Genomic DNA, 23,302 nt, shown 5'->3' on the forward strand with positions numbered 1-23,302 from the left:
CATTTAACGCGTAAACATTGAAGTTGCTGACACACTACATTAATATTTACATCCACTCAAAATTACATAAATACAAGCATTTTATTATTTCTGAGTTCAACAATATTGCTTAGAATTACAAAATACAGCGATGTCTGAAATACTGAAGGTTTCATAAAAGCAGCAATCTTTCTCCCCTTCCCAGTCTTAAATGTCCAGAAAATTATTAAAATAAAAATATTTGCCACATTACGTAAGTCATAGACCTAGAAAACATGACTGTCAAGTCTTAAACCAGGTAACTTAAACATAAATGCAAATAGCAATTGGCAGATGAGCACAACATTATTCAGGGCACGGAAGTAATTCTCTGTGCTGAAGGTATTCCAGGATTTTTTTCTTTTTTTTTCCAGTCAGAAAACCCCAAACTGTATTTAGCTAGAAATTTAGAAGGTATACTGGCTTTCCAATGAACAAATTAGTGCCTCTCTCATTAGCAGAAGACCCACTCTGGTGACAAGTGATGAACAAATCTTTACACAAATGACAAAATAAACCTGTAATAACATGGTGCAAATCCGTCATCGTGATGCATCTCCAAAGAAGTATCACAGATTGCCATAAATGTGCTTAAATATACAGGTGCCAAACACTACAGTGAAATTTCAACTCTGAAACATACACTCGTATTTTGTCACAGTAGAAACTGTGTGTATTTACTTGGGTTGAATTTTGTTGTAATTCAACTATTTAACTATTTTTGGTCCCTGCGTGCAAAAAAGCCTACATGGAGCAACTTCCCTCTTACTCCCTTTCTTTGTTTTTCAAGGACAGTTTGATTTATTTTTTTTTAAGTGCATGACTTTTCAAGTAACTAGTCTACAAAAATCTATAACCAGTTTAAAGTACCAGGAAGAAATTCCAAGGAAAAGCATTTTCACAATCAAAGGTAACATTCTGAACTATTTTTTAAAGGCCATATAAAAAGAAATTGATAGTGTATGGATTCTCACATTTACATTAAACAAAAAATTCCCATTGTATTCAAAATTAGCTTCTCAATATATGCAAACTGCCTCCCTTATTCAGAGTATTATTCAGAATACATTAATTTAACCTACAAAAATACAGTATGGACAAATTCTTTTTATTCCCTGACATAAGAATTCACAATTTTGACACAAAAATTGTAAACTTTTATTACATTCAAAATACATTTCTTAAGTCTTTAGAATTTAAGTTTTGAGGTGTCGGCAGTCAGAGCTCTTGGTATACAGCAGAAGGACATTATTGCAGAGCCTTTACACACAAGTAGCTTTCTAAAGTTAAGATAAACTTACTCTTCCCATGTATTTTTGTTGCTACCAGGAGGAAAAGAAAGGCTTCCTGCTATGAAAAGTCTGTGTGAATGCATTACTCAGATGAACAATTCGGCCCTGACTTCCAGTGCTACTTCGCTCTACAATCACTCGTGGCATCTGAACAAGCTGAATGGGACTCTTTTCATCCTTTAACGCCTGAGTAAGGTTTAGTATCTAAAAAGAGTAAACGCAGGTAAAAGCAGGTGAGATTAAAGTGCATAAATAAAACTGTGGCTAACAGGCTTAGTCACTCTTCAATCAATTCTGTAGAGGACTGTACTGCTGAATAAATTAGTTTCAAAATGTACCTATTGCAAGTAGAAATATTTTACTTATTTGATAACATGAAAACATCCTACTGCTGTCTACCCTTCCATTTTTTTCCTCTTTCATGCAGCCCTCTCCAAATTTTCAAAAAATTCTATGAGTGAAAAATCTAAGAGCATTTTAAATTTAGCACATCTCTTGAAAGCGCTGCACCTTTAGTGAAAAAATACCTATAAGAAATCAACATGATTTACCATAGAATGTACCAGCAGTTTAGCTACAAATTATTTTCCTATCAGAAGATATGAAGCCGTATAATTAGCTCATACCAAACCCAGTGCTAAGACTCAAATTCAGCCCTCAGCTCCCAGGAGTCTGTTATCTCTCCTCCAAAACTTCAGTGCTCATGGACTGCCCCCGTAACTTACTCCATATTCAGTGTTATCCTGCAGAAAACTGAGGCAAGTATTCAATTTAGCTCTAGTGACACATTTGCATTATCCTTAATATCAAGTCTTTCTTCCCCTGCACAATGGTCCTTTCTTCCTTGTAAGACTGATCCTCTGCTTATTCTGATCTTTCATGGCCAAAGAACCCCGACAAAGTATTTTGCATTATTTACTGCAATTTGGTTCTGCCAGCAACTCCACTTGACATTTACATTCTCAAAGTTCTAAGGCAATCCTTTGTAGATGTGTTACCCATTGCTTAGACTCTACATTCTTGAGAGAATGGTTTCTTTTGGGTTTGAAACCCTTCCCAAAATTTTTTCCTACACTTCGAAAAAATAGGCTTCTAACTATGTTTGGTTTCTTACATTTAAAGACCTTGACTCTTCCATGCAAGATATGTTCCCCTACAGTTTCTTTATCTAGATTCTTCATTTTCTAATTCTTAAATTCTCATTTTTAAGGATGTATTTAGAAGTTTTGGATATACTGCAAATTCATCCCAACTGAATGAATCCCTTAGCACATGATCTAGATAGCCAAGTCTTCTATAATGGCCTCATAACATACTTTGGTTTTACACCAAAACTTTGTTTCAAATCGGTGCTAAGAGGCACTGTTTGCCAATGTATTTTCAATGGCATCCAAGGATTACTCGTTATCTGCATTTCTCCCATGCCTGAAAACCTGACATTTCCCACAATGAAACACACTCTTATATAGGTAGAGAGAGGTAAAAAAAATCCCAAAACTGAAACAAATCTCTGCTAAAATCCTCCTGAGGGACAGTGTGTGAAGAAAGCGTACAGATGCAGCCTTTATAGTGGAAAATTAATTTTGACAATCTCAGCAACATCACTTTCAATTATATCAATCATATTTTTCCTCAATCATTTTGTTAAATAACTGATTCCTTTTAGCCAATTGTCGCATCAGAAAAAAGCTACTTAATACAGTTTAGAACACATGAGTACTTCAAGAACCCACCTTCCAGGGACTATACAAACTTCTCAGAAGGGTTATTTCAGAAACAACTCCTATAATTCAATTTAGTATATAAGGTTTTCTGTCTTTTAGCTACCACACTAAAGATGTTAACTGTGATTATGCAGAGCTGCAGTCTTGTGCAAGGCACATCTTGATACAGGAAATTCTACATAGAAAACATTGAATTATGACACTCTAGGAATTATCTGGCTTAAAACTGTCCATGTTTAATTTATGAACACAAGGACTAAGTTTCAATAAATTTGGGGCAAATGGGACTAATAATTTGCCTAGTCCAATTGCCTTACACTTGCAGAAATCACTACTTTATGCCTACAATGAACTAAATTTGTTCTTAGCTAAAGCTTTTTCTCTAGTCTTTCATACCAGTCATAAATTGTAAAATAGGAGGAAGATGGAGAAACCTCCTCCTCTCTTATTTTAGTGTTTTAAAAAACCCAGAAAAAAAACACAAAACAAAACAAGCCCAGCACTTAACTATTATCAAATTTCTAACCTGAAAATGGCTGGACTTTTTTGAAGTATGCTTTCAATATTTGATAGGGTGAAGACACTTAATTACCTAATATTGCTTTCAATAATGAAGTCAACCCTCTAAAATAAAGTCACATTCGTTTTAATAGCATAATGAAATTAGACATCAAATTTTCCACCCAAATTTATAACTCTTTTTGATTTTTAAAATACCTGTTAAGAATGTACAGTTAAGTCTCCCTCATCTCCCACAAAAACAGTAAAACAAAATTAGAATAAAAATAATTTCTGTAAAAATTTAAAAATCAGCTTACGCTTTCTGCTGTTTCATCTATTCACAAATAAGAACTAACTCTAGAAAGAAATTTAGTCTTCTCAGATGAAAATATCTTCAAATGTCATTCAGTGTAGCAGGCGCTAGTTTTTGTAGCTCTAAAGAAAGCAGCTGAGGAGTGATGACAAATTAAGTACATAAATAAAAATATAAAAAAAGCAGTCTTACCTGCCCCCGCATAACGGACATCTGGTTTTCAAAAGTAGCTTTGTCAAATCCTCTGTCAGTCTTTATTAAGAGAACAAACAGTTTACAGTAAATAAGCCATTTATTTTTAGCTGTATATTTAGCATGTAAATCCATCAATATCATAATATGCATATTCATATTTACCCACACTATAATAGTTTTTGAAAGCTCCAAATAGGATGCTAGTATGAATCCCAAAAAAACCAAGTTTACATATGTGAAAATGAAGACTGTTCCACATCATAAAATAAAATACATCAACGGATATCACTTTTGGGCATTGGTAAATACCAACAGGTGGTAGATACCAGACTTAATATTATCACACAACGTTACACTGCCCTTTCTCTCACGATGACTCTAGCAGAAAAATACTTCTTCCTTCAGATTTACCACTACTTAACTAACAAACCTAGAGACATTTTGAACACAAATAAATCAAAGATGCAAATATAGCAAAAATGTGTTTCAGGATCTAGTTTTGACATTACAGCTGCATTTTCATTAAAAGTTTAAGATTTCCAATTCTTTCAATCCTTAACTGGATTATTTCACTTGAACATCTGAAACAAATGTTTACAAAATGTTTTAGAGGACACCCTTTACATGTCAATACTGTAGATGGTTTCAGTATCTTTAAAGTGAGTTTGACTTTCAATACGATCAAGATTTCAGCAACAGCTTAGCACAATATATGCATATAAAATTAAGTATGTGAATGGTATGGAAGTACTTTAAGTTACATAAAATACATTATTTCCTCAGGCTGCTACAGTTTAAGTGTATACACACCACACAGGTAAGCTAAAGGCTGTTTTTACACAGATCTTTGCTGTAAGAGTAAACTAGCTTTAGTTGATTATGTGAAACTTGGATTTAGAATAGGTAATTTGTGTTTTCAGATAAGCTAATTACTATCAATTAACCACAGTGGTGATAGTTTCCTTATAATTACATAAACCCTTTCTACCATGCCAATATTAAAGGTAAAACAGCAGAGTATCTTTGCATTCAGAATTTAGATGGTTATTCTTTTTACGAATGTAACTGTCCCTTTACAAGTATCAGCTGCTTCAGTAACAGTCAATTCAAGGAAGCACGTGATTCACCTTAAATAGCTCATAAAGGTCTTCACAAAGGTCCTGTACGAAGTTCATATCAGAAAGGCGAGGAAGAACTAGGTCTCTTGTCTCCTGAGAGAAAGGAACTTTTGCTTGAGGAAGCCAAGCCCAGTGAAAGGGATCTAATGAAAAACAGTGCACTCAGTAATGAACAAGTAAAAATGAAATCCTGAGTCAAGTACTCAACTACCTACTGCAAGTTCTCAGTAACATCCCTTTTTCCCAATATTGTTACCCCACACATTCCTGTCGGCTACAGTTACCAGAGCAGCTTTACAACTACTTAGCCATTTTTTTTTCAAACAGTGATATTAAGTGATCAAACAGTGATAATGTAAATATTAAGTAATGAATATTTAGTTAAAACAATAAAAGATATATAAATTAAACACTGTAAGCAACAGTCGATGTCTTCCCCTAGTTCAGTAAGGCAGTTTCCTTTGGAGTAAAAAAATAGCTGCAATCGAATAGAAATCTTTCAGGTATTCTACTCATATGGAAGAATTAACAAAAAAGTTACTATTTTTAATATATTTTTAATTTCTTTTTAAAATGCCTTCTTCTAAGCATACTGAGAGAAAAGCATTCATAACTTTTCATGTAATTGCTATTAGACAGCTTTTATCAAATTATTTTGCAAAAGTAATTAATATTACCAGATGTTAAACAAGACACCAAACTATTAATTGTAGGAGCTGACAAAAGTCACTAGCAGCAGGGGGTGCTAGTCATTAGCACCCCCTAAACTTCCTCACAATGCCCACATTCCTTTGAGTCTGACAGTCCAGTCAGTTTTCCACATAGTTTACAGTCTGTTCAGATCATAACTCATGTTTCCGTACAAGAATATTATGACAGAGCATGTAGAAGTCCTTACCAAAGTCAAGAAATAAACAATCAGTATTCACTGCCCTCCCCTCAGCCACTGAAGCAGACATCATTAAAAGCTGCCTAGCTGTCATGGACAGCTTGTCCCTGGCAAATCCATGCTGGCTTCCCCATCACCTTCTTATTCTGAACAAAAGAGCTTCCAGGAAGATTCATTCCACAGTCTTCATGAAGACTGAAGCAACCTCTCACATTACTATACTTTTTCAAGAGTGACGAGAAAACTGCATTACAAACAGCATCAGCCAGCTCCTATGAACTTCTGTATGACCATTTTCCTTAAGTGCTCCCTTTTTTCTGCTTCTGCTGAAAAGCCCCTTCCCAGGGGCTCTACTTATGAGCTTTGAGGTCCAAAAGACAGCAAATCTTACAAGTGAAAACTGAGGCAAAGTCAGCATTGAGTAACTCATTCTTTCTTATGCATTTATGTCTTTACTGCACTTTTCTTCAGTCCCACTCTCACTTCTAACTTACTCAACCCTTTCTTGTTGCTCTTTATGTCCTCTGCCAGCTGTATTCCAGATGAGCTTTGACATTCCAAACTCCATTCTTGCACTTTTGGAAAATTTCTCTAATTTTTCAGGGAAGTGTCTACATCTTTCTTTTTTTTTTTTTTTTTTTTAATGTACTTAAATTTTGCATCCCAATTCAGTAAGGATTTCCCTGTTCATCCATGCTGGACCAACCTCCTAACTTTGGCAAATGCTGCTCTCTGGCTTTGAGAAGGTTATCCTCAACGACCAAGCAGATCTAAGGAGTAAAAGACTGCAATTTGTAAAAATTATGCCACAAGTTTACTTTTACAAAACTATCACACACCTGTCCATCTGCAAAAGAATTCTAAAGGATCATGCAAGTTTATTCTTTTTGATGCTGAAGTAAAGATGGTATAAAATCAGCTGTAATTGCTGCATGTCTTTAGAACAGCTCCAGAAGTGACTGTAGCCAAGGGATATGTAGGACAGCACCTATTTAGTATCAAGAGAGACTGCACAGAGGTCTGGGTGGAGCACTTAACCAGCCTTTAGACAGCATAACTAGCCCACACTTAACTGCCAGAATTACCTGACTGGGTAATAGCCCACAGAAGTCATTACAATCCCTGTTGGGCACTTCCCTCCTAATGATAAGTAGACAGAGATGTGGTCAAAAACAATCTCATTTTAACAGTAATAGTATTTTCAAGCAGATGGGAAATTGATTAACTAAATATTAACTTCTACAAAGTAAACTAAAGCAGAAAACAAGAAAAACCAACTTGCCTGCTTGTCCACCTACAACAGTACCCTTCATTTTGAAATACAAATTTGGCCAACAGAGGGACAACTTGCAAATCCTTCAATCAAGTTATTTTCCACTATGTTTTTCAAGAAAACAAGTGTGAGAAACATGTTGCTAAATTCTTCCAGTTCCACTATTATCTACAGTACTATGTTTATGAGTGTCCATGTATTAATACTGTTTAAAGGTAAAAAATACAAACAAGAATCAAATCACATGTCATTACAAAAACAGCATTTGTTGCTAACTTTTCAAAGAAGAGTACATTACTTAAAAGTCCAATATATAGCTACAGTGATGATTTCTTACTACAACAACACAAATAAAAATTACTTCTTAGGAAGTTACATTCCCAAAGGAAAATGATTGAAGCATGCAGTACTTACATGCCCTCCATTCATCAGGATGCTTAAAAGGAAATGCTAAACCGTTGTCAATTGCAGCAATTTTAATAGACTCTTTAGTTATAGTCCATTGGCTATCCTACAGAAAGAATATTCAAGAAGTAAGTGAGACCAACGTGCTTACACAACCAGCAAAACACATTAAAAACACTAAATAATATACTTTGTAGCTTCACTGGTTAAATTCAACTTAAACAATATAAAGCATTATCCAAAAAAACTTCACCACATATAATTTCTTATTCTACCACCATTAAAGAGAAGCCCTTCCCCAAACACAGAAGAACACAAAGGAATGGAGAAAGGTGCTAACCAAACTAGCTTTTCCACTCATTTTGCCTGCAATAATTTGTAGTTATCATATTTCTTAAGACCACGCACCAGGATTAAAGATATGCCCTTATTCTCCAGCAAGACTAAGTTACAAAAGTAAACAATTTAAAGAATCTAAGTTTCAGAGTACAATTCTCTTACCTTATCCGACAGATCAAGTCCATCATCTTGTTTTTCGTACCTGATTAACCAGTTGTCATTACCTCTGTCTTTAAACAGGAAAATGCATGTCACAACACATCATTTATAAAGAAATTCTCATATACAGTGACATACAACAATATTGTAAGCTGACAATTTACCCATGGAGTTAGGCAAAACTGTTCAAAAAAGGTTTTTCCCATCACATATGGTTTAGTTTTACTGAAATGTATGGGCAACCAATTCAGTGGAAAGACCAGATTTACCATGTGTTCTTCAGTATGTATTACTTCTTCAGATTCCCCAACTGGCTGAATATGCAGCAAAATATGAAGAAGTCCAAAATAAAGTACCTTCATACATTTTATGCAGGAAGGTTGGTTGTAGTGTGCATTTTTCCTGAGGAAAATGCTATCAGACCCCAACGACTTAAAAATTTAAGCTTGTTTTAATGCTGATGAGGAAGTGGAGAAGACCTCCAAAATTATACATAGTATAACCATTAACTACAAGTAGAAAACAGACTCTACAAAGATGAAGAAGGGGCAAAACTAAACACAAGGGCAAGAAACTGAAAATGTCTCCACTGTTCAGACAAAACTGAGAGATTAAACACTCTGAGAAGGTCTTTCAGAGCATGACTGCATGGATTTGTAGAACCCTTTGTCATTTAAGGTGGTCCCTTAAGTTTAATCATCATCAGATTTTCATGTTCTATTATGATTAGATATATTAGATGAAGATAAAATCATCCATGTAATGAGGTTTTGCATTTTGAGTATTTGCCTCACAATTTCAAGAATGTCAAAAAACACTAACTCTTTGGAAACACTGAGGCTTATTTGATAAAGCTGACAGACCATAGCAACAGCTAGCAAATATTATGTTCTTATGAAACTTTCTTCTAGTTTGCTTCCATAAAGAGAATTTGAGAAAAGGAAAATTAGTTGGATCTGGTATGTCTGAAGAAAACTAAAGATGCCCACCTCTGTCAAAACAGCAAACTAAGTATTTTAAACATAAAACTGCCTTTGAATTCCTCAGGAAGTAATTCACCTACATAAGCAACAGAAGAATCCCAGCTTCTGAGTGATAAAAACAAGAACAGAGAACTGACAGCTCCACATTGCAGTGGTACCTCAAAGCCCACACAATGAATATGAACTATTGTGAGCTGGTGTGAAACTGTGCTATTATCAGCTCCAGTTTAAAATAAAAGGAATTGTAGTCACAGCTTTTCTTATGAGTCCTGAAACCTCACCATCCTTTATCCTAATGGGGGAAACACTTTATTGCCTATGCACAGAATTAAAGCACAATGAAAGCATTTATCCTTGACTTCTCACAATGCTTAAAAATAGTGAGTAACAATCGAAGAGTTGTTTGGACTGTTTTTGTACTGCAATATTTAATGTATTAATACAAAGTAATTTTTTTTTTTTTTAATTTAAAATGCATCTTTATGGCCTTCAATCATGAGAAAGCATCTGAAATGCATTAAAAGCCTTAAGCACCAGCTTTCAGGCAGCATTGCTTTCTGCCTCACAAAAATAGATAAATACCAAGAGATACTAACAAATACCTGTATTTCTGATGACATAATCCAAAATAACCAATCTTTCAAACTGTGACTGAAATTCTTTCCTTGTGTTCTCAGGTAAAGGATCAGCTTCAAACTTCCTGAGCCAGTAGTCAGCTTCCTTATATCCTTCAACAAACAGCTGGAAGGAGCCAACCTGAAATATTAAGAAACTGCATTTGGAAAATGCACATGGGTAGGTCATATAAGTAATCTCAACATTAACAGAAAAATTCATTATATACTTTCAAAGTTCAGAGCATAGGAAGCATATGACACTAAAAAATTAAATTAAGTAATAAATAAATTTCTCTTTCATTCCTGTACTCTTGAAAAAGGTGACAGTCAAATCACGTGAAGGTGGGGTTCTGGTGGTAGTTTTTAAAAAATATTTGTTTAAACAATCAGTGAGTTTATCAGGAATAAAACATAGCTAGGCAGGTCAGTGTAAATGAACAGTCAATATTACAAGAAATACATGGAACAGAGAGAAAGAAGTAACACCTGTTCTTTTTCATTGGAAACACTTAGTTCACAGTTCAGAGAACACTCACTAAAAATTACAAGATAAAAGAACAGCAGCATTAACCATTCTCTTCAAGACTGATGCTTTTTGCAAAAAATGACTGAAATACATTTCCCAAAAGAGTCCAAGAAAGAACATGAGAATTAGCATAGGCTCCATACATCTGTGAAAGGTGCTCAAGATTGAAATGAAGAACTTATATTTTAGAACTAAAATGCAGATAGATAAACACACAGCATGTGGAATTACCATGCGCATACAAGATTGCACAACCCATGTCACATGGATCTAAACTGCTGGGAATGACATGAGTGGATTACCCAAACTGTACGCAACCTGTGTTTTAAAGGCTTAGGATTAGAACACTGTAGTGATAACCTGGGGACACAATAAGGCTCATTAGGCAAGAAAGATGTGAGGTTTTTAGTCAGTGTAGTCTGCATGTAAGACAAAGGGGAGGTAGGAAGAACACAACAACAGGGTACCCAAAAGAATAAAAACAACAGAAGGCAAAAAAATTAGATAAATTGCAGGGCAAAACCAGACTGACAATATCAAAATGTGACACTGAAAGGACAGGTAGTAAGCAATCAATAAATAGAGCAAAAGTGAGATATATAACAATTAATATGTTACTACTCCAGCAGAAAGCTGGACTGTTAACTGAAAAGTGAAAAGATTATTAAAATAGTTCAAAAGAAGGAATGATGTAAGAGTGGATACATGTTGCATGAAAACAGTTGTATCGAATTTCAGACAGTTTTCAACAAGCAGCAAGTTTTTCAACAAGCAGCAAGTTTTTCTTCTATCTTTGAAGTTGCTTATAAATATCCTTTTTTAGAAGTTTTATGTAAGAATCAGGAAGTGCACAAATTACTTATTTTTGATCTTACCTTAGGAGGTAGTCCAATTCGATTAAATTTTTTAGCAACTTTTGGCACTTTCTCTAAAGCGTATTTTTTTCCTCTTGACTTGGCACGATCTATTGCACTGTAATTAAAGGTCTCGCTGACAAGCCAGACAACCTTAAAATATCAAAGTTAAACACAGCTCAGAATCTCTCGTTATTTCAATTGTAAATTTACAGTTAATGTTATGCTCTGTTATAAAAAAAATTAAAAAAAAAAGCAAGTATTAGGCATTTTCAACAGATAAATTTTATATGAAAAGGTTATAATTCTCTATTTTACATATCCCAAACAAAGATAGGAATTTTATATGCGGATTTTTTCAACTTGTATCTCATCAAAACATAGGCACAGAAGGTATCAGAAAATGCTGGAAACTGGTTTCAAAGAAGAGATTCAATTCAGATCTCAAAACTATAAATTAAATCAATTAAATCAGAGTCACTTTTTCTACATTAAATCACTGTGCCTTTGTACTTGGAATAGTTTACAAATGACTCATAAATAACACAATATACAAGGCTATCTATACAGCCACAGTTCAGAGATTGACAAATATATTGGCTTTTTTTTTTTTAATTCAGTAATTTATGTGTTTTACCTTAGTTTTAGGTACAACTCCAAGCCCCAGTTTCTCATCCACAAGATAGGCACCAGCTTCAGAGAGATATCCCTGATTTGTAACAAGGCAGCCTCTGCCAAAGCAGCAAGGACAACAAACTTTGTGAAAATATTTGGTCCATTTTGGATTTAGATGTCCATAAGGCTCTTCGGATTTTGGTTTGAACACTCCTATAATTTTCTAAGGTAAATAATATAAAATTAAAATATGAACACTTTGAGCTGCAAAATATTAAAATTAGTTTAAAAATCAATTATTTGAAAATACTGGTTAAATCTTACCCACTGTGTTTTACAGTTGCTCTTTTTAAATGAAATAATAAAACTAAAAAAATTGAATTCCAAATAAATTTATTTTGAAGTGTTTCTTTAGGATCAGAACAAATTCAAAAGAAGCTCTTCATAAGAGAAAATCCAAACCAACATTTACTTTTTAAAAAAATTTAGTCAAAATTCAAAAGCAGTGCATTTTAAAATATATATATATTTATCTTTAAAAAAAAATTTTCAGTCCACCAACAACTCACTGACCGCCTCTTTCAGAGATGTAATGGCTCCAGGACTAAAAATCAACTGTTTACTTTCCTTTTAAATCTGTTCTTACTACCCTGAGTTTGAATGGATCAAAATGACCATCAGCCATCATTTACATTAGAGACACATAGTAAATATTAAAATTAGTCAGAGCTCTTTGTCTAGTTTTGGACACCATGCTTTAAGAAATCTGTTAACAAATTGGAGAAAGCTGAAAAAAAATGCAAATAAGCACATAATATCTGAATAATGAAAGACAATAGGAACAGTGAATGATTAAGCTAAGAGACAACTGAGGCACAATAAACTGGAATAAAATGGAATATGTTGATATAGAAAAAAAAAGGAACAACACATTTACTGTTAACAAGCCAAAAACTGACAAGCTTAAAATCCAGCAGATAAGCTGCAAAAAAGAGATCCTTTAGAAACTTAAGTGCAGCTTGAGACTGGAACAACTAGCTGGGTTCTGCAGTCTCCAGAACAGGGTGCAACTAACAACAGGTTAGTTAGTCATTCCTCAAGTATCATGTTAAAACAATACTGCTCCACAGCAGAAGCATTAAATTGGCAATTTCTCAAGGTGTCTTCTGCACAGGGTTCTATATTTGTTACTCTCAAACCACAGGGTTATTACCACATTAAAATATATAACCTTTCAATTGTCTGTGATAAACTTTGTTTAAAGTTCACATAATGACTCTTCTGTAGCTCAAGCAGCATGCTATAAAGATGCTGCATCTTCATCGCTTCTGACGGGACAATGGCAAGTAAATCAAATTTTTCCCGATAAATACTTAAAGACAACTGTTTAAGAAGCATTTTCACATATTACTACTTTACTAAACCCTTATGAAAAAAGTGAGTATCTCAATAAGCTAAACACTGCCTATTGTTGCACCAACACTCAAAGCTGATTCACACTCAGGTCATGAACATATTTGCTGGCAGTCAGAAACCAGCAGAATTCTTCAGTAGATTCAGCTGGATTAGGGAGTGGATCTCACCAGCTGGTTTAGCTTCTAGAGATTTTTCAACCAATTTTTCCAAGACAATCTTGCTTTGTCCAAGATTGCCCAAGACTAAGTTATTATAGAAAACGTAATTCACTCTGTAAACAGATACATAAGACACCAGGCATGAGTAGCATCATCTGTCTCATCCATCTATTTTGATTAATTCCCATTAACTACAAGGAAAACTAAGTTACAAAATACCATTATTTGCACTCGTACTATAAAATTAGTGTCCTATCAACAGAGTCAGGAAGCAAATTGACAAGAATTCTCCTGCGTTTGGCAGGCTGTTATCTGTAATTCTAAGGTTGCATTCAAAACCTTGAACATAACTGGACAGACAAAATTCAACTTAGACCTACACAAATGCAATAAATATTCTATGAAATGAGAAGGGCCAGCATGTTTTTTGAATAGTTCACTATTCATTATTTTATTTTTAAATCACAGCATTTGGTATACTACTTTAGTCAAAATCCTAATGTTAAGTTTAGAATTGTTAAAAAGTTATTTAATTTTTTCCTATTGAATCACATGTATCTACCTGCTTAAAACAAAGCTAGCAGCTTTGCATTTCTTGGAATCGTTGTGGTACAAGTACATGCCAAACCTTTAATTATCTCTTCTGAATCACTCTCTGGCTAATACTTCCTAGTAAGTGCCCATTTAAAAAAGGAGCTTAGCTCATTCTATTACCAGCCTGGACTGTACTGTGCTATACAGCCAAATCTAGATATGGTTTTCAAGGTTTTGCTGAAGTTAGAACCTTGCTAAACTTTGCGGAGCCACTACTGTTGAGGACCAGAGTAGAACCAAAAGGTTCAATCTATAGAAGAAGCTACCAAGGCCAGTCTTAATTCTGCCAGTGTTATACACTGACTCCATTAACACTAGCAATTAGTTGAAACAGTCAGGAACATTGCAGAACGATTTGTAACAGACACAATGTCTTTTATTTATTGCTTACACAATGAACAACAAATGCAGAAATATTCAAGCCTTCTGTAATAATGCTGTTTAACAAGTGAACTCCATTTCAGTATGCAACTATATAACTTTTGCCAATAAATGCAAAAAGCTAATTTTAATTATGCAATTTGAAGTTTATCTTTCTGATAGAACCAAATCAGTGCATAGGGTGACCTAATGGAAACAGCTTATTTTATCTGTAATTTGATATTCATTTTGGGCAAACACTTCAGAATGTTACCAGTAAAAAGGCCTAGCACATCTTTAATGAGCTCCTTCCTAGCATAAGAAAGAGATTACTCAAGAGGAATAGAAGAAAGCAAGTGACAGAACCGGTCTGAAGTGGAATGATGCAATACTCAAACAGGATCTGAAATCCATTCTACACATGAAAGTTGCACTATTGACAAAATGAAGTTTTATCAAACCTTTAATATGGATAGCAAACATAGATAAGCTCTAGAACAAAAGCAAAGAATGAAAGCAGAATTTAAATTCTGCTAAGCATTCAGTATCATTCTCACGGTCCCATATTCCAAATACTTTCCTATTTTGCAATGCATTTTTTCTGAACCATATAACATAAACAGTCTTCTCAATCTTGTTTCTCCTAAATACTTATATTCAAACCTATGACCTGCGTAAGGGAAGAGGGCAAGTCACTACTAGAAATTTAACTAGGAACAAAAACAACACAGCAAAAGAAAAATAAAACCAGTAAGAAAATCACCACATAAGAAACAAGGAATAATATGGCACAGCCAAAATACTATGGTTATGTTTATACTAAAATGATGCATAAATACTCTCTCACCATTGCCAGGGCTCAACGAGTACCTCGGGCAATTGCTAGTGACCAAAAACCAGCAAAATCAATGTAGATAAACTTGAGACAAAACAGATTTGCACATATTACCATATGATTTCTTTTCCCTAGTGGGTTCTCTACTAATTTTCTGAGAATAAAAAAATCTTGATTGCACAGCATTAAGAGAAACTAAAAAAATTTAATCAATTGTAAAGCATTTTTAGCATGACACTCTAGAATATTCTTTAGATACATCATGCACAGGAATTTTGAAAAACTATTTATTAAAACCAGTATTTGACTACTTACTTTTTTTTTTCCAAATGCATATTAAATAAGATATAAACCCACTTTAGAATACTACTTTTAAAAGAGCATAAGGTTTGAATATGTGTATATAAGCACACAAACAGAAAATCTACAAAGATCTAAGCTACTAAAAAAGAGCTACATGAAGCTGGAGCTCTGGAGCTTTTATATTTACAGCATTGCATGTGACACCAAGAATCCCACAAAGCCATTACAGAAAGATTTTATTTCCTTCAGGTTTCAAAAGGAGAGAGAGACCCTCCTTTTTATTTTCTCCACCAGAATGAAGAGGATCATTACTAACAAATATTCCTGAAACACAGGCATATGAACTGCAGTTTTCAGAAGATTTTTAAGGGGTGGTTCTGCCACTTTCCATAAAAATAAAATGATAAATTGACATTTATTTATACTAAAGTCAGGTAACTACTCTTAAAAAAATATATAAAAATACTTTCTCAATAAGGCATAAAAACTATCACCAGAGATTCGCCATTAAAACAAACTAAACTATGAAGTTTAACTGGTAAAACAGGAATAAATTTTCTAATGACCTATCATATGATAAAAAGCTAAACAAAAACCATACTACCTCCTAAATGAAAGGGAAATTACTGTTACGGGAATGACAAAAATCTTGAACTTGCTCTGAGAACCTAGGCATTCAAAGTGTTCCAACTTCCATTTCCAATACAACTGGGATCTTCAGGATTAATGAACACCTGCATCTATCTAAGAGCTAAAAACTGCTGATTGAGCTTAAAATAAAATCAGATGTAACGAATTAACAAAAGTTGAGCAGTTGGAGGTCTTATTTGGTGAAACAGATCAGTAGCAAAGTATTTCTTACTTAAAGAAAACAAGGTGAAAGTATGTCTGAGACATCTTTTCCTCTTCCTAAACAATGCTAACCACATGTTACTTTTCCAGAGAGAGATTCAGGTAACTACTACTTCTCTGTCTCAAAGTAACACTGTTCAAGGTACCATTTACCAACTACAGAAGGGAAAACCAAATCTTGCAGAGGAGAAACCAAATCTTCCAGCTAAGTTTCAGCAGACCAGTACAAGTTAAAAGGTAGATTTGATAATATCACTCTTCTCGCCCATCTACCAATCGTATATGAGAAAGGAGACATGACCTGAATAAAAGGCTATCTAAGAAGAAAAGAAAGAAAAATATAGGAGGTTTAGCTAAAGAAACTTAAACCATACTGCAATCAGATGCCCAGTTGAGCAAAAATCAATTAAAACACACAAAGAACAAAATTCTGCACAAGGGAATTCCTGGGTTGTTTTCATATGTTAGAGGCCCTTTTATTCTCTGCATATTTTTTTGGTGCAGATCATTAAAAAAGAAATAAAACTGCAGCAGAAGTAATAGTTATTTTGCTTTATCTTATGCAGCAAGACATAATTAGAAATCTAAGTATTACTTGCATTGATTTTTCCAAAATAAAATTTGGCATACAATAAATTATTTAATAACTTATTTAAATTAATTTGCATATAGATAGAATTTTTAAATTTCCATTTTCAACTTGCTGCTGATGGTGTTTCTGACTTTACAGTAACATGCTCACCCCTTTTGGATCCTTAGCAAAGTAACTCCCACTGGATCCTTGAGAGATTCTTTCTGGAAAAACTCCACACTCTATAGCTTGTTCTGTTCTCAGAATAATTTCTGCAAATTCTGGATCATCTAAAAATATATTCATATCTGCAGTATGTCCCGTATGCCCTGAAAAACAAGAAAACAACCAGTCTTAAGTGTAACTTGTAATACAAATGAAGCATAAGCAAACACACTGATAAGCCTTCCCTGCTGACACCCATCCAACAGCAGGCTGAAAAATCTGGTCCATTTAATCAGTGCAAGTTTTCCCACTGATTTATCTATGTCTACTCAACTTTTTGATTCAAGTAAATCAGCCAAATCTGCAACAACAAATTTGAGACTACCACTGCTAAGTGTTTACAATTTTCAAGGATTTCGCTTTTAACTATTTATTTACAAAACAAATCTAAGGAAAAAAAAAAAAGTTCGAAGTCACAGCTGTAAAAAAAGCTTGAAAGATTTTACCTACTAGTTTTGTGTCCTGCCCATTACCCACTACTAGATTAGTATTGTACCATTCATTTAAGAGCTTGGCTAATATGTTTATTATCAGCTAAAACACAAGGAAGTTACTCCACTGAATAACCTGCTACATGTAGCGCCCACAAGTGGCACCAACACGGCAGTGAGGTACTGCACACCAGCACCATTCCAGACTAAAAACACTGTAAACGACTTGTAGCATTTCTTTACCTACGGACCAGAAGGTGAGGTCTGTGCAGACATGTGCAACTCTAGGACTCTATGCAAATATTTAGAAGAACAGATAAAAAGGAAGGTGCCAGAATACTACTGACCTTTCAAGTTTTTAAATATTTCTTCACAAGTTTTGATACTTTTGATACCTTCTTTTAAGGCTACGGTTGTTACCCATGTTCACTGGGTGTATTCTAATGGGCCTGTGCATTAGGGTTCATTTCTGCATTAACAAACAGCTAAATTATTCTAAATTAAACATTTACAGGTAAAGTTGCTTTGTTGCCATTTCAGCAATTGAAGACATTTAACATACATCCTTCTGGAATGACAGAATTCATTCAAAAAAGATACTCCTTAACAGTTTGTGAAGAGTAAAATTTATATAAATAAATAAAAAAACAAACCACCTATTACTTTGTAGCTCAGGACAGTTTTTGAAGATTTTTAGAACAGTTGCTTGCATGTAGCACCTCAAATAGTAGCAGGGACTCCCAACAAAAACAGTGAAAAAGCATTAAAAAATAGGAAAATCTTAGTATAAGTTGGCAACAAAGAAGAGAAACCTTAAAGCTAATAGCAGATCATTCTTAAGAATCAACAGCTACAGCCCATTGGAACAGACGCTGTTATAACTATTTGGCCAATACTGCTGTGATAAACTACACTTTAAGACTTTAGAGTATAACAACAAGAGGGAGGGAAGAGGTTCAAAGGTCTTCCTGCCACAAAATACTTCAATGAGTTAGGGGAATAAACCAAAAGATCCACGATAAACTTATTTTTATGGAAAAGTTACTTTAAATCAGTGGTTCTTATTTCACAGTCAAGCCTCAACTATCTCCACACATCTACATTACATCACACAACTGAGCTCCAACTACAACGTATTTTTGTCAGTGAAAGCAAAATCAGGGTTGTGCACCGTACTGTTACCAAATGAAGTGCAACATCCATGCTAAGTCATCCTGCACAATTATCTTCCAGATGAAGAAAACCTACAGATGAACTTTGTATCACATGGATTGCAGCTGACTATGTGGAAGACTCAGAGGTCAGTTTTTAATTTCTGTACATTTATTCTAGAATCTAGAACCATTAAGTAGTCTCACTGTCTGAGGAAATTCTTCAACTGTGTCTTTTCTAACATAAAAGATAACTTCAGAAATAATAAATTAAAACCAAAACAAAAAACCCATTACACTGCATGCTGAAAGAAGAAGATACAAATAATTTTTGAAACTCATTATTTGCTCAGAATTGCTACTGTGCTGCTAGTAAACATGTTACAACAGCGATGTGGCTGAACAAAAACATTTAGGCTGATTAAGAAACTAGCAGTTTTGAGTTTATCAACCCTCTCCATAAGAAAATAAGCTGTATTAACTGAAGATAGTACTTGCTGAATGTGGAAGAGTTTCGGTTTGGGGGGGGGTTTGAGTTAGTTTATTTTTTAAAAATTATTTTAATCAATTTTTCCACAGAGAAAGCATGTTGTCACAACTTATTCCCAGTACAGTCTCTAAACTTACAATTATAATTAATTAAGGTTTCTCTTGCAATTACTCTTGAAAATTACTCTTCTCATTAAACTTCCACTAAGAAGACAGGGCTCACACACAGTTCAACGACCAAGCCTGAGAACCTTTTTCACATCAATTTGGATACGGCCCAAGTTTGTGAAGCTGCTACACTAGAATGATGAAGACTTGCCAAAGAAGATACAAATACTCTCATCCACGTATGCACCTCAAAGCTGTTCTTGCATCAAGTTAGCATGACATGAGCTAAGCTAAACTAATACACTTTGCAGTGCAACACCTATGAACTCCTTCAGCACTAAGCTAGATTTATACTTTTTAAACATTAACATGATTAAAGGTAGTCCCTTTAACCATCTTCTCCTATTCTGACCATAACTCCATTAAGGAAACACTCTGTGTTGCAATAGCATACATAATTAACATCTGGTGCATGTTGGTTCCACCTGACATGTGAAACAATCCTGCACCTTCAAGGGTTGCACATACAGAAAAGGTAAGAACAAGGAAACAGAGGATGAGATGCTGTAATTAATACCAGTTCCTGAGATTTCTTACACACTTTTGGGGTAGATTCCATCCCGCGTTCATCATCCTAATTGCTTCAGTGGTGCAAGATCCATAGCTCTAGCCTCCACTCTGAAGCATCAACTTATTTTTTAAAGTTTCTAGAAAAATTTTACTAGAAGTACTATCTCCTTAACAGATTGTCAGTCTTGTAGGAAAAAGATAGGAAAACTCTAATTTTAATGGCATGTTTACATTACAGGTATGGACTACATTTCAGACCAGCACTTAAAAGTTGAGATTTTTCTCTCTTTATGGCCAAAGAAGTAAAAGTTCTCTGTAGTTACTAAAACAGAATTATTAGCACAACTTATTTTGTTAAATTTAATGGCGCAGGTTTGTTTGGATATTTTAAAGTACCCTATTGTTGCAAAATAAACAGCGTTGCCAGTGTCTGGAAAGAAATCCTACAGTATAATTACAACAGCAAAAGCAAAGAAGTGACAGAACTCCACACATTTCTGTCAGCAAACCCATCCTAGATGTATACTTGCACAGAAACTCACACATAATCAGAAAGCTTTAAAGTCTAAAGAAAAGAAAGTAAGCAATAAATATAATTTATAATTTTGCCAGTTTATTTAGATTAGATAATGGGCACGCTTATGTCCCTTTTCAAATTGATAACTAAGTTCTTGCATTTCTGGACTTCCATATTGTATTTCTCTCTTCAAGAACTGATTTGAAAATATGAAAAGAGGATGAATTTTTATGAAAACCAAAAATATGACAGTAGAGCTCACACTTAAAGCATGTGATGGTACAAAGTGAGCATATGAGTAAAACAAATAACAAATACAGAATGATTTCTTTTCAAGATGAAACGATGGGGATCACAAAAATAGTTAGCGGGATAGGCAAGTCAAACTGAAAAGTTGGCACTTCTCCAAGTGTTCAAGAAGCAGCAGCCAGTACCACAAAAACATGCAAAGCCACAAGTTTCAAACAACATGACAGAAACAAAGCAAGGCCCAACAGAGCAGCAGACATAGAGCAGGGAGAAGTGACAGTGGAGACACTCATAAAGATGTACAGGAGTTCGACCAGCCCTGCACACAGGGACAAAGTAGTCGAAGTTCTATCCGTTTGCAGCATCTTCCTTTCATTATCTGGCAGCGAGCCCATACGTCGACAGAGGTCAACACACCTCTGCCCCTCACCGATGCTGTACCATCGGACACGGCACATCGAGCGCACTTCAGTCCCGACAGGTATTTTTGCAGCTGGAAGGACAGAGCAAGGCAGGGGCTGTCTGTGCCCCCAGGCCCGCGGCCCGACCCTCGCTGCCGCCCCGGCCGCTCCCCGCGCGTCCGGCCGAGCGCGGCGGCCCCGGGCCGTACCTGCGGCGGCGCGGCGCTCCCTGTCCCAGGCGGTGCCCGCTCGCCGCCCGCGGCCGCTGCCCGACGCCCGCAGGAGAGGTTCGTCCTCTCCGTCCCCTTCGGGCCCCGAGTCCTCCGAGTCCTCCACCTCCTCCAGCCCCGGCTCCCCACACTGCCGCACGGCTCCGCCGGGGGCGGCTCTCGCACTCTGCGGCCCCCGCCGGGGCAGCTCTGTCTGAGGCGGCAACGGCGGCGGCTCCACGAGGAGCAGCAGCCGCTCGTCGGGCTCCTCCGCGCCCGGCTCTGCCATGGGCGGCCGGGGCCGGGGCCGAGCGCGGCGGGGGGAGGCGGCGGCGCGGCCGGGCGGGCTCGGGGCGCTCCCGCCGCTCCGGCTCCGGCTCCACCGCCCCGCGCGTGCGCGCGCCCCGCGCCCGCCCCGCCACCTGCCTTAAAGGGGCCGCGGCTGCGCCAGCAGCTCCCAGGACTGCTGCGGGCCAGAGAGCGGGCCGGAGCTCGGGCGGCAGCTCTCAGCGCTGGACGTTTACAAAAACGGCCCTGAAACCCGGCTTAGTTCCACGTCTGGAACAGGCTTGCCTCCTGGCCGCCACTTGCCAGCGGCTCTCCCTCCCCAAACTTTGCACACTGTTCTATACCATCACGGTTACCCCCAAAGCGAAGCCTATGAACAGTCTAAGAGAAAACAGTATGAGTAGATTGTCATTATTTCCATGTTCCCCCACTATTCATGGGTTAATAACTGGAAGAAAAAAAATACAGCTATAACCCCAACATACTGCATCAGATTTCAGCCTGGATGCGTTCTCCCAAACCTGTCTATAGAAGAGGGGTTTTCCTCAAGTTTTGGTGAAATATGGGAGAAAGATACATACATGAAATACTTTCATGGAACTAGGATTATGGGTTACACTGGGAGCAAATCAATTCTCAGCTAAAAATAGTAATTGTTTATATTTTTCATTATTCTCATACTTAAGTGTCGCTAAAGGACACAGAATGATTCACACGAACATGCCTCAGTGGTATGACAGGAAAAGAAGTAACTTTATTTTCTGACTCCAGTATTTATAGATTCTCAACTATGACCAAGGATTGGAAAACTAAGTTACCACCTTCCCAATCACACTGGTCATGCAAACCTTCCATCAAAGGATGTTTCTTAGGAGGAATGTGTAAACAACTTACATTTATAGTTACTTTCCTGGGAAAAGAACTAAAACGATGAAAACAAGATCAGAAGGTTTAGTTTTCAGGGCAACAGCTAAAAGTATGGTATAAGAATTTAACATGCATAATCTGGATTAGAGGAAAAAAAAAACACTTTTCTTGGTTACTGACAAAATACAACCTTACTGAAATGCTGGACTTGTTTGTTTTTTCTAGGGTTGCCTGTCAGCCAGTGGACTTTGGAATTAAGCCGAGTGTCATTTACTTATGTAACTACTAATATCTGTAATATTTGATAAAATTTATTCACACTTGCATATCTGTTCCTGTTCCTTTTTATTATTAAAAGTGAACTCAGTGAACTGTGAATGAATAGCCACTTGATGCCTAGTAAACACATAGATGAAAGTTACATCTAGATGTAACTTTCTGTACAGAAAATTATATGGACGTTAATTTCTGTGTGAAGCAAACAAAAAGATCAGACTAAAAGAGAGAAGTCTGACATTTTTCCCAGCAGAGTTAAGTAATAGTGCACCTCCCTTTAGTTACAAGTGAGTTTTGGCTGTTGCAATAATGTTCCATTGAACAATCAATTCACAAGCTTCTAAAAAGATAGTCTTTTCTTTTGAAAAAAATAAACAAGAAATAACTCATTAGTTATTTCATAGAAAAGCCTGGGTTGAAAGGGACCTTAAAGATCATCTATTTCCAGCTCCCTTGCTGTGGACAAAGATACCTTCCACTAAACTAGGTTGTTCAGACCTCTACTGAACCTGGCCTTATACACTTGCAGAGATGGGGCATTCACAACTTCTGTGGGCACTCTGTTCCAGTGTTTCACCAGCATCACAGCAAAAAATCATAAAAAACCTTAT

General features: G+C 36.0%; 1 protein-coding gene across 1 annotated transcript; it reads right to left on the reverse strand.

Moving 5' to 3' along the window:
* Positions 1 to 57: 57 nt before the first annotated feature.
* On the reverse strand, positions 58 to 21,643 carry PI4K2B (phosphatidylinositol 4-kinase type 2 beta). The gene is made up of 10 exons (XM_058837997.1): positions 21,261 to 21,643; positions 17,082 to 17,239; positions 11,844 to 12,044; positions 11,228 to 11,359; positions 9,812 to 9,965; positions 8,230 to 8,297; positions 7,738 to 7,834; positions 5,171 to 5,304; positions 4,041 to 4,100; positions 58 to 1,514 (listed from the first exon to the last, which is right to left on the reverse strand). The coding sequence occupies exons 1-10, from the start codon at positions 21,547 to 21,549 to the stop codon at positions 1,341 to 1,343; spliced, it is 1,467 nt and encodes a 488-aa protein (XP_058693980.1). The 5' UTR covers positions 21,550 to 21,643; the 3' UTR covers positions 58 to 1,340.
* Positions 21,644 to 23,302: the final 1,659 nt, after the last annotated feature.

Source organism: Poecile atricapillus, chromosome 4 (genome assembly GCF_030490865.1).
Source record: "Poecile atricapillus isolate bPoeAtr1 chromosome 4, bPoeAtr1.hap1, whole genome shotgun sequence".
In the NCBI taxonomy this organism is placed as follows: domain Eukaryota; kingdom Metazoa; phylum Chordata; class Aves; order Passeriformes; family Paridae; genus Poecile; species Poecile atricapillus.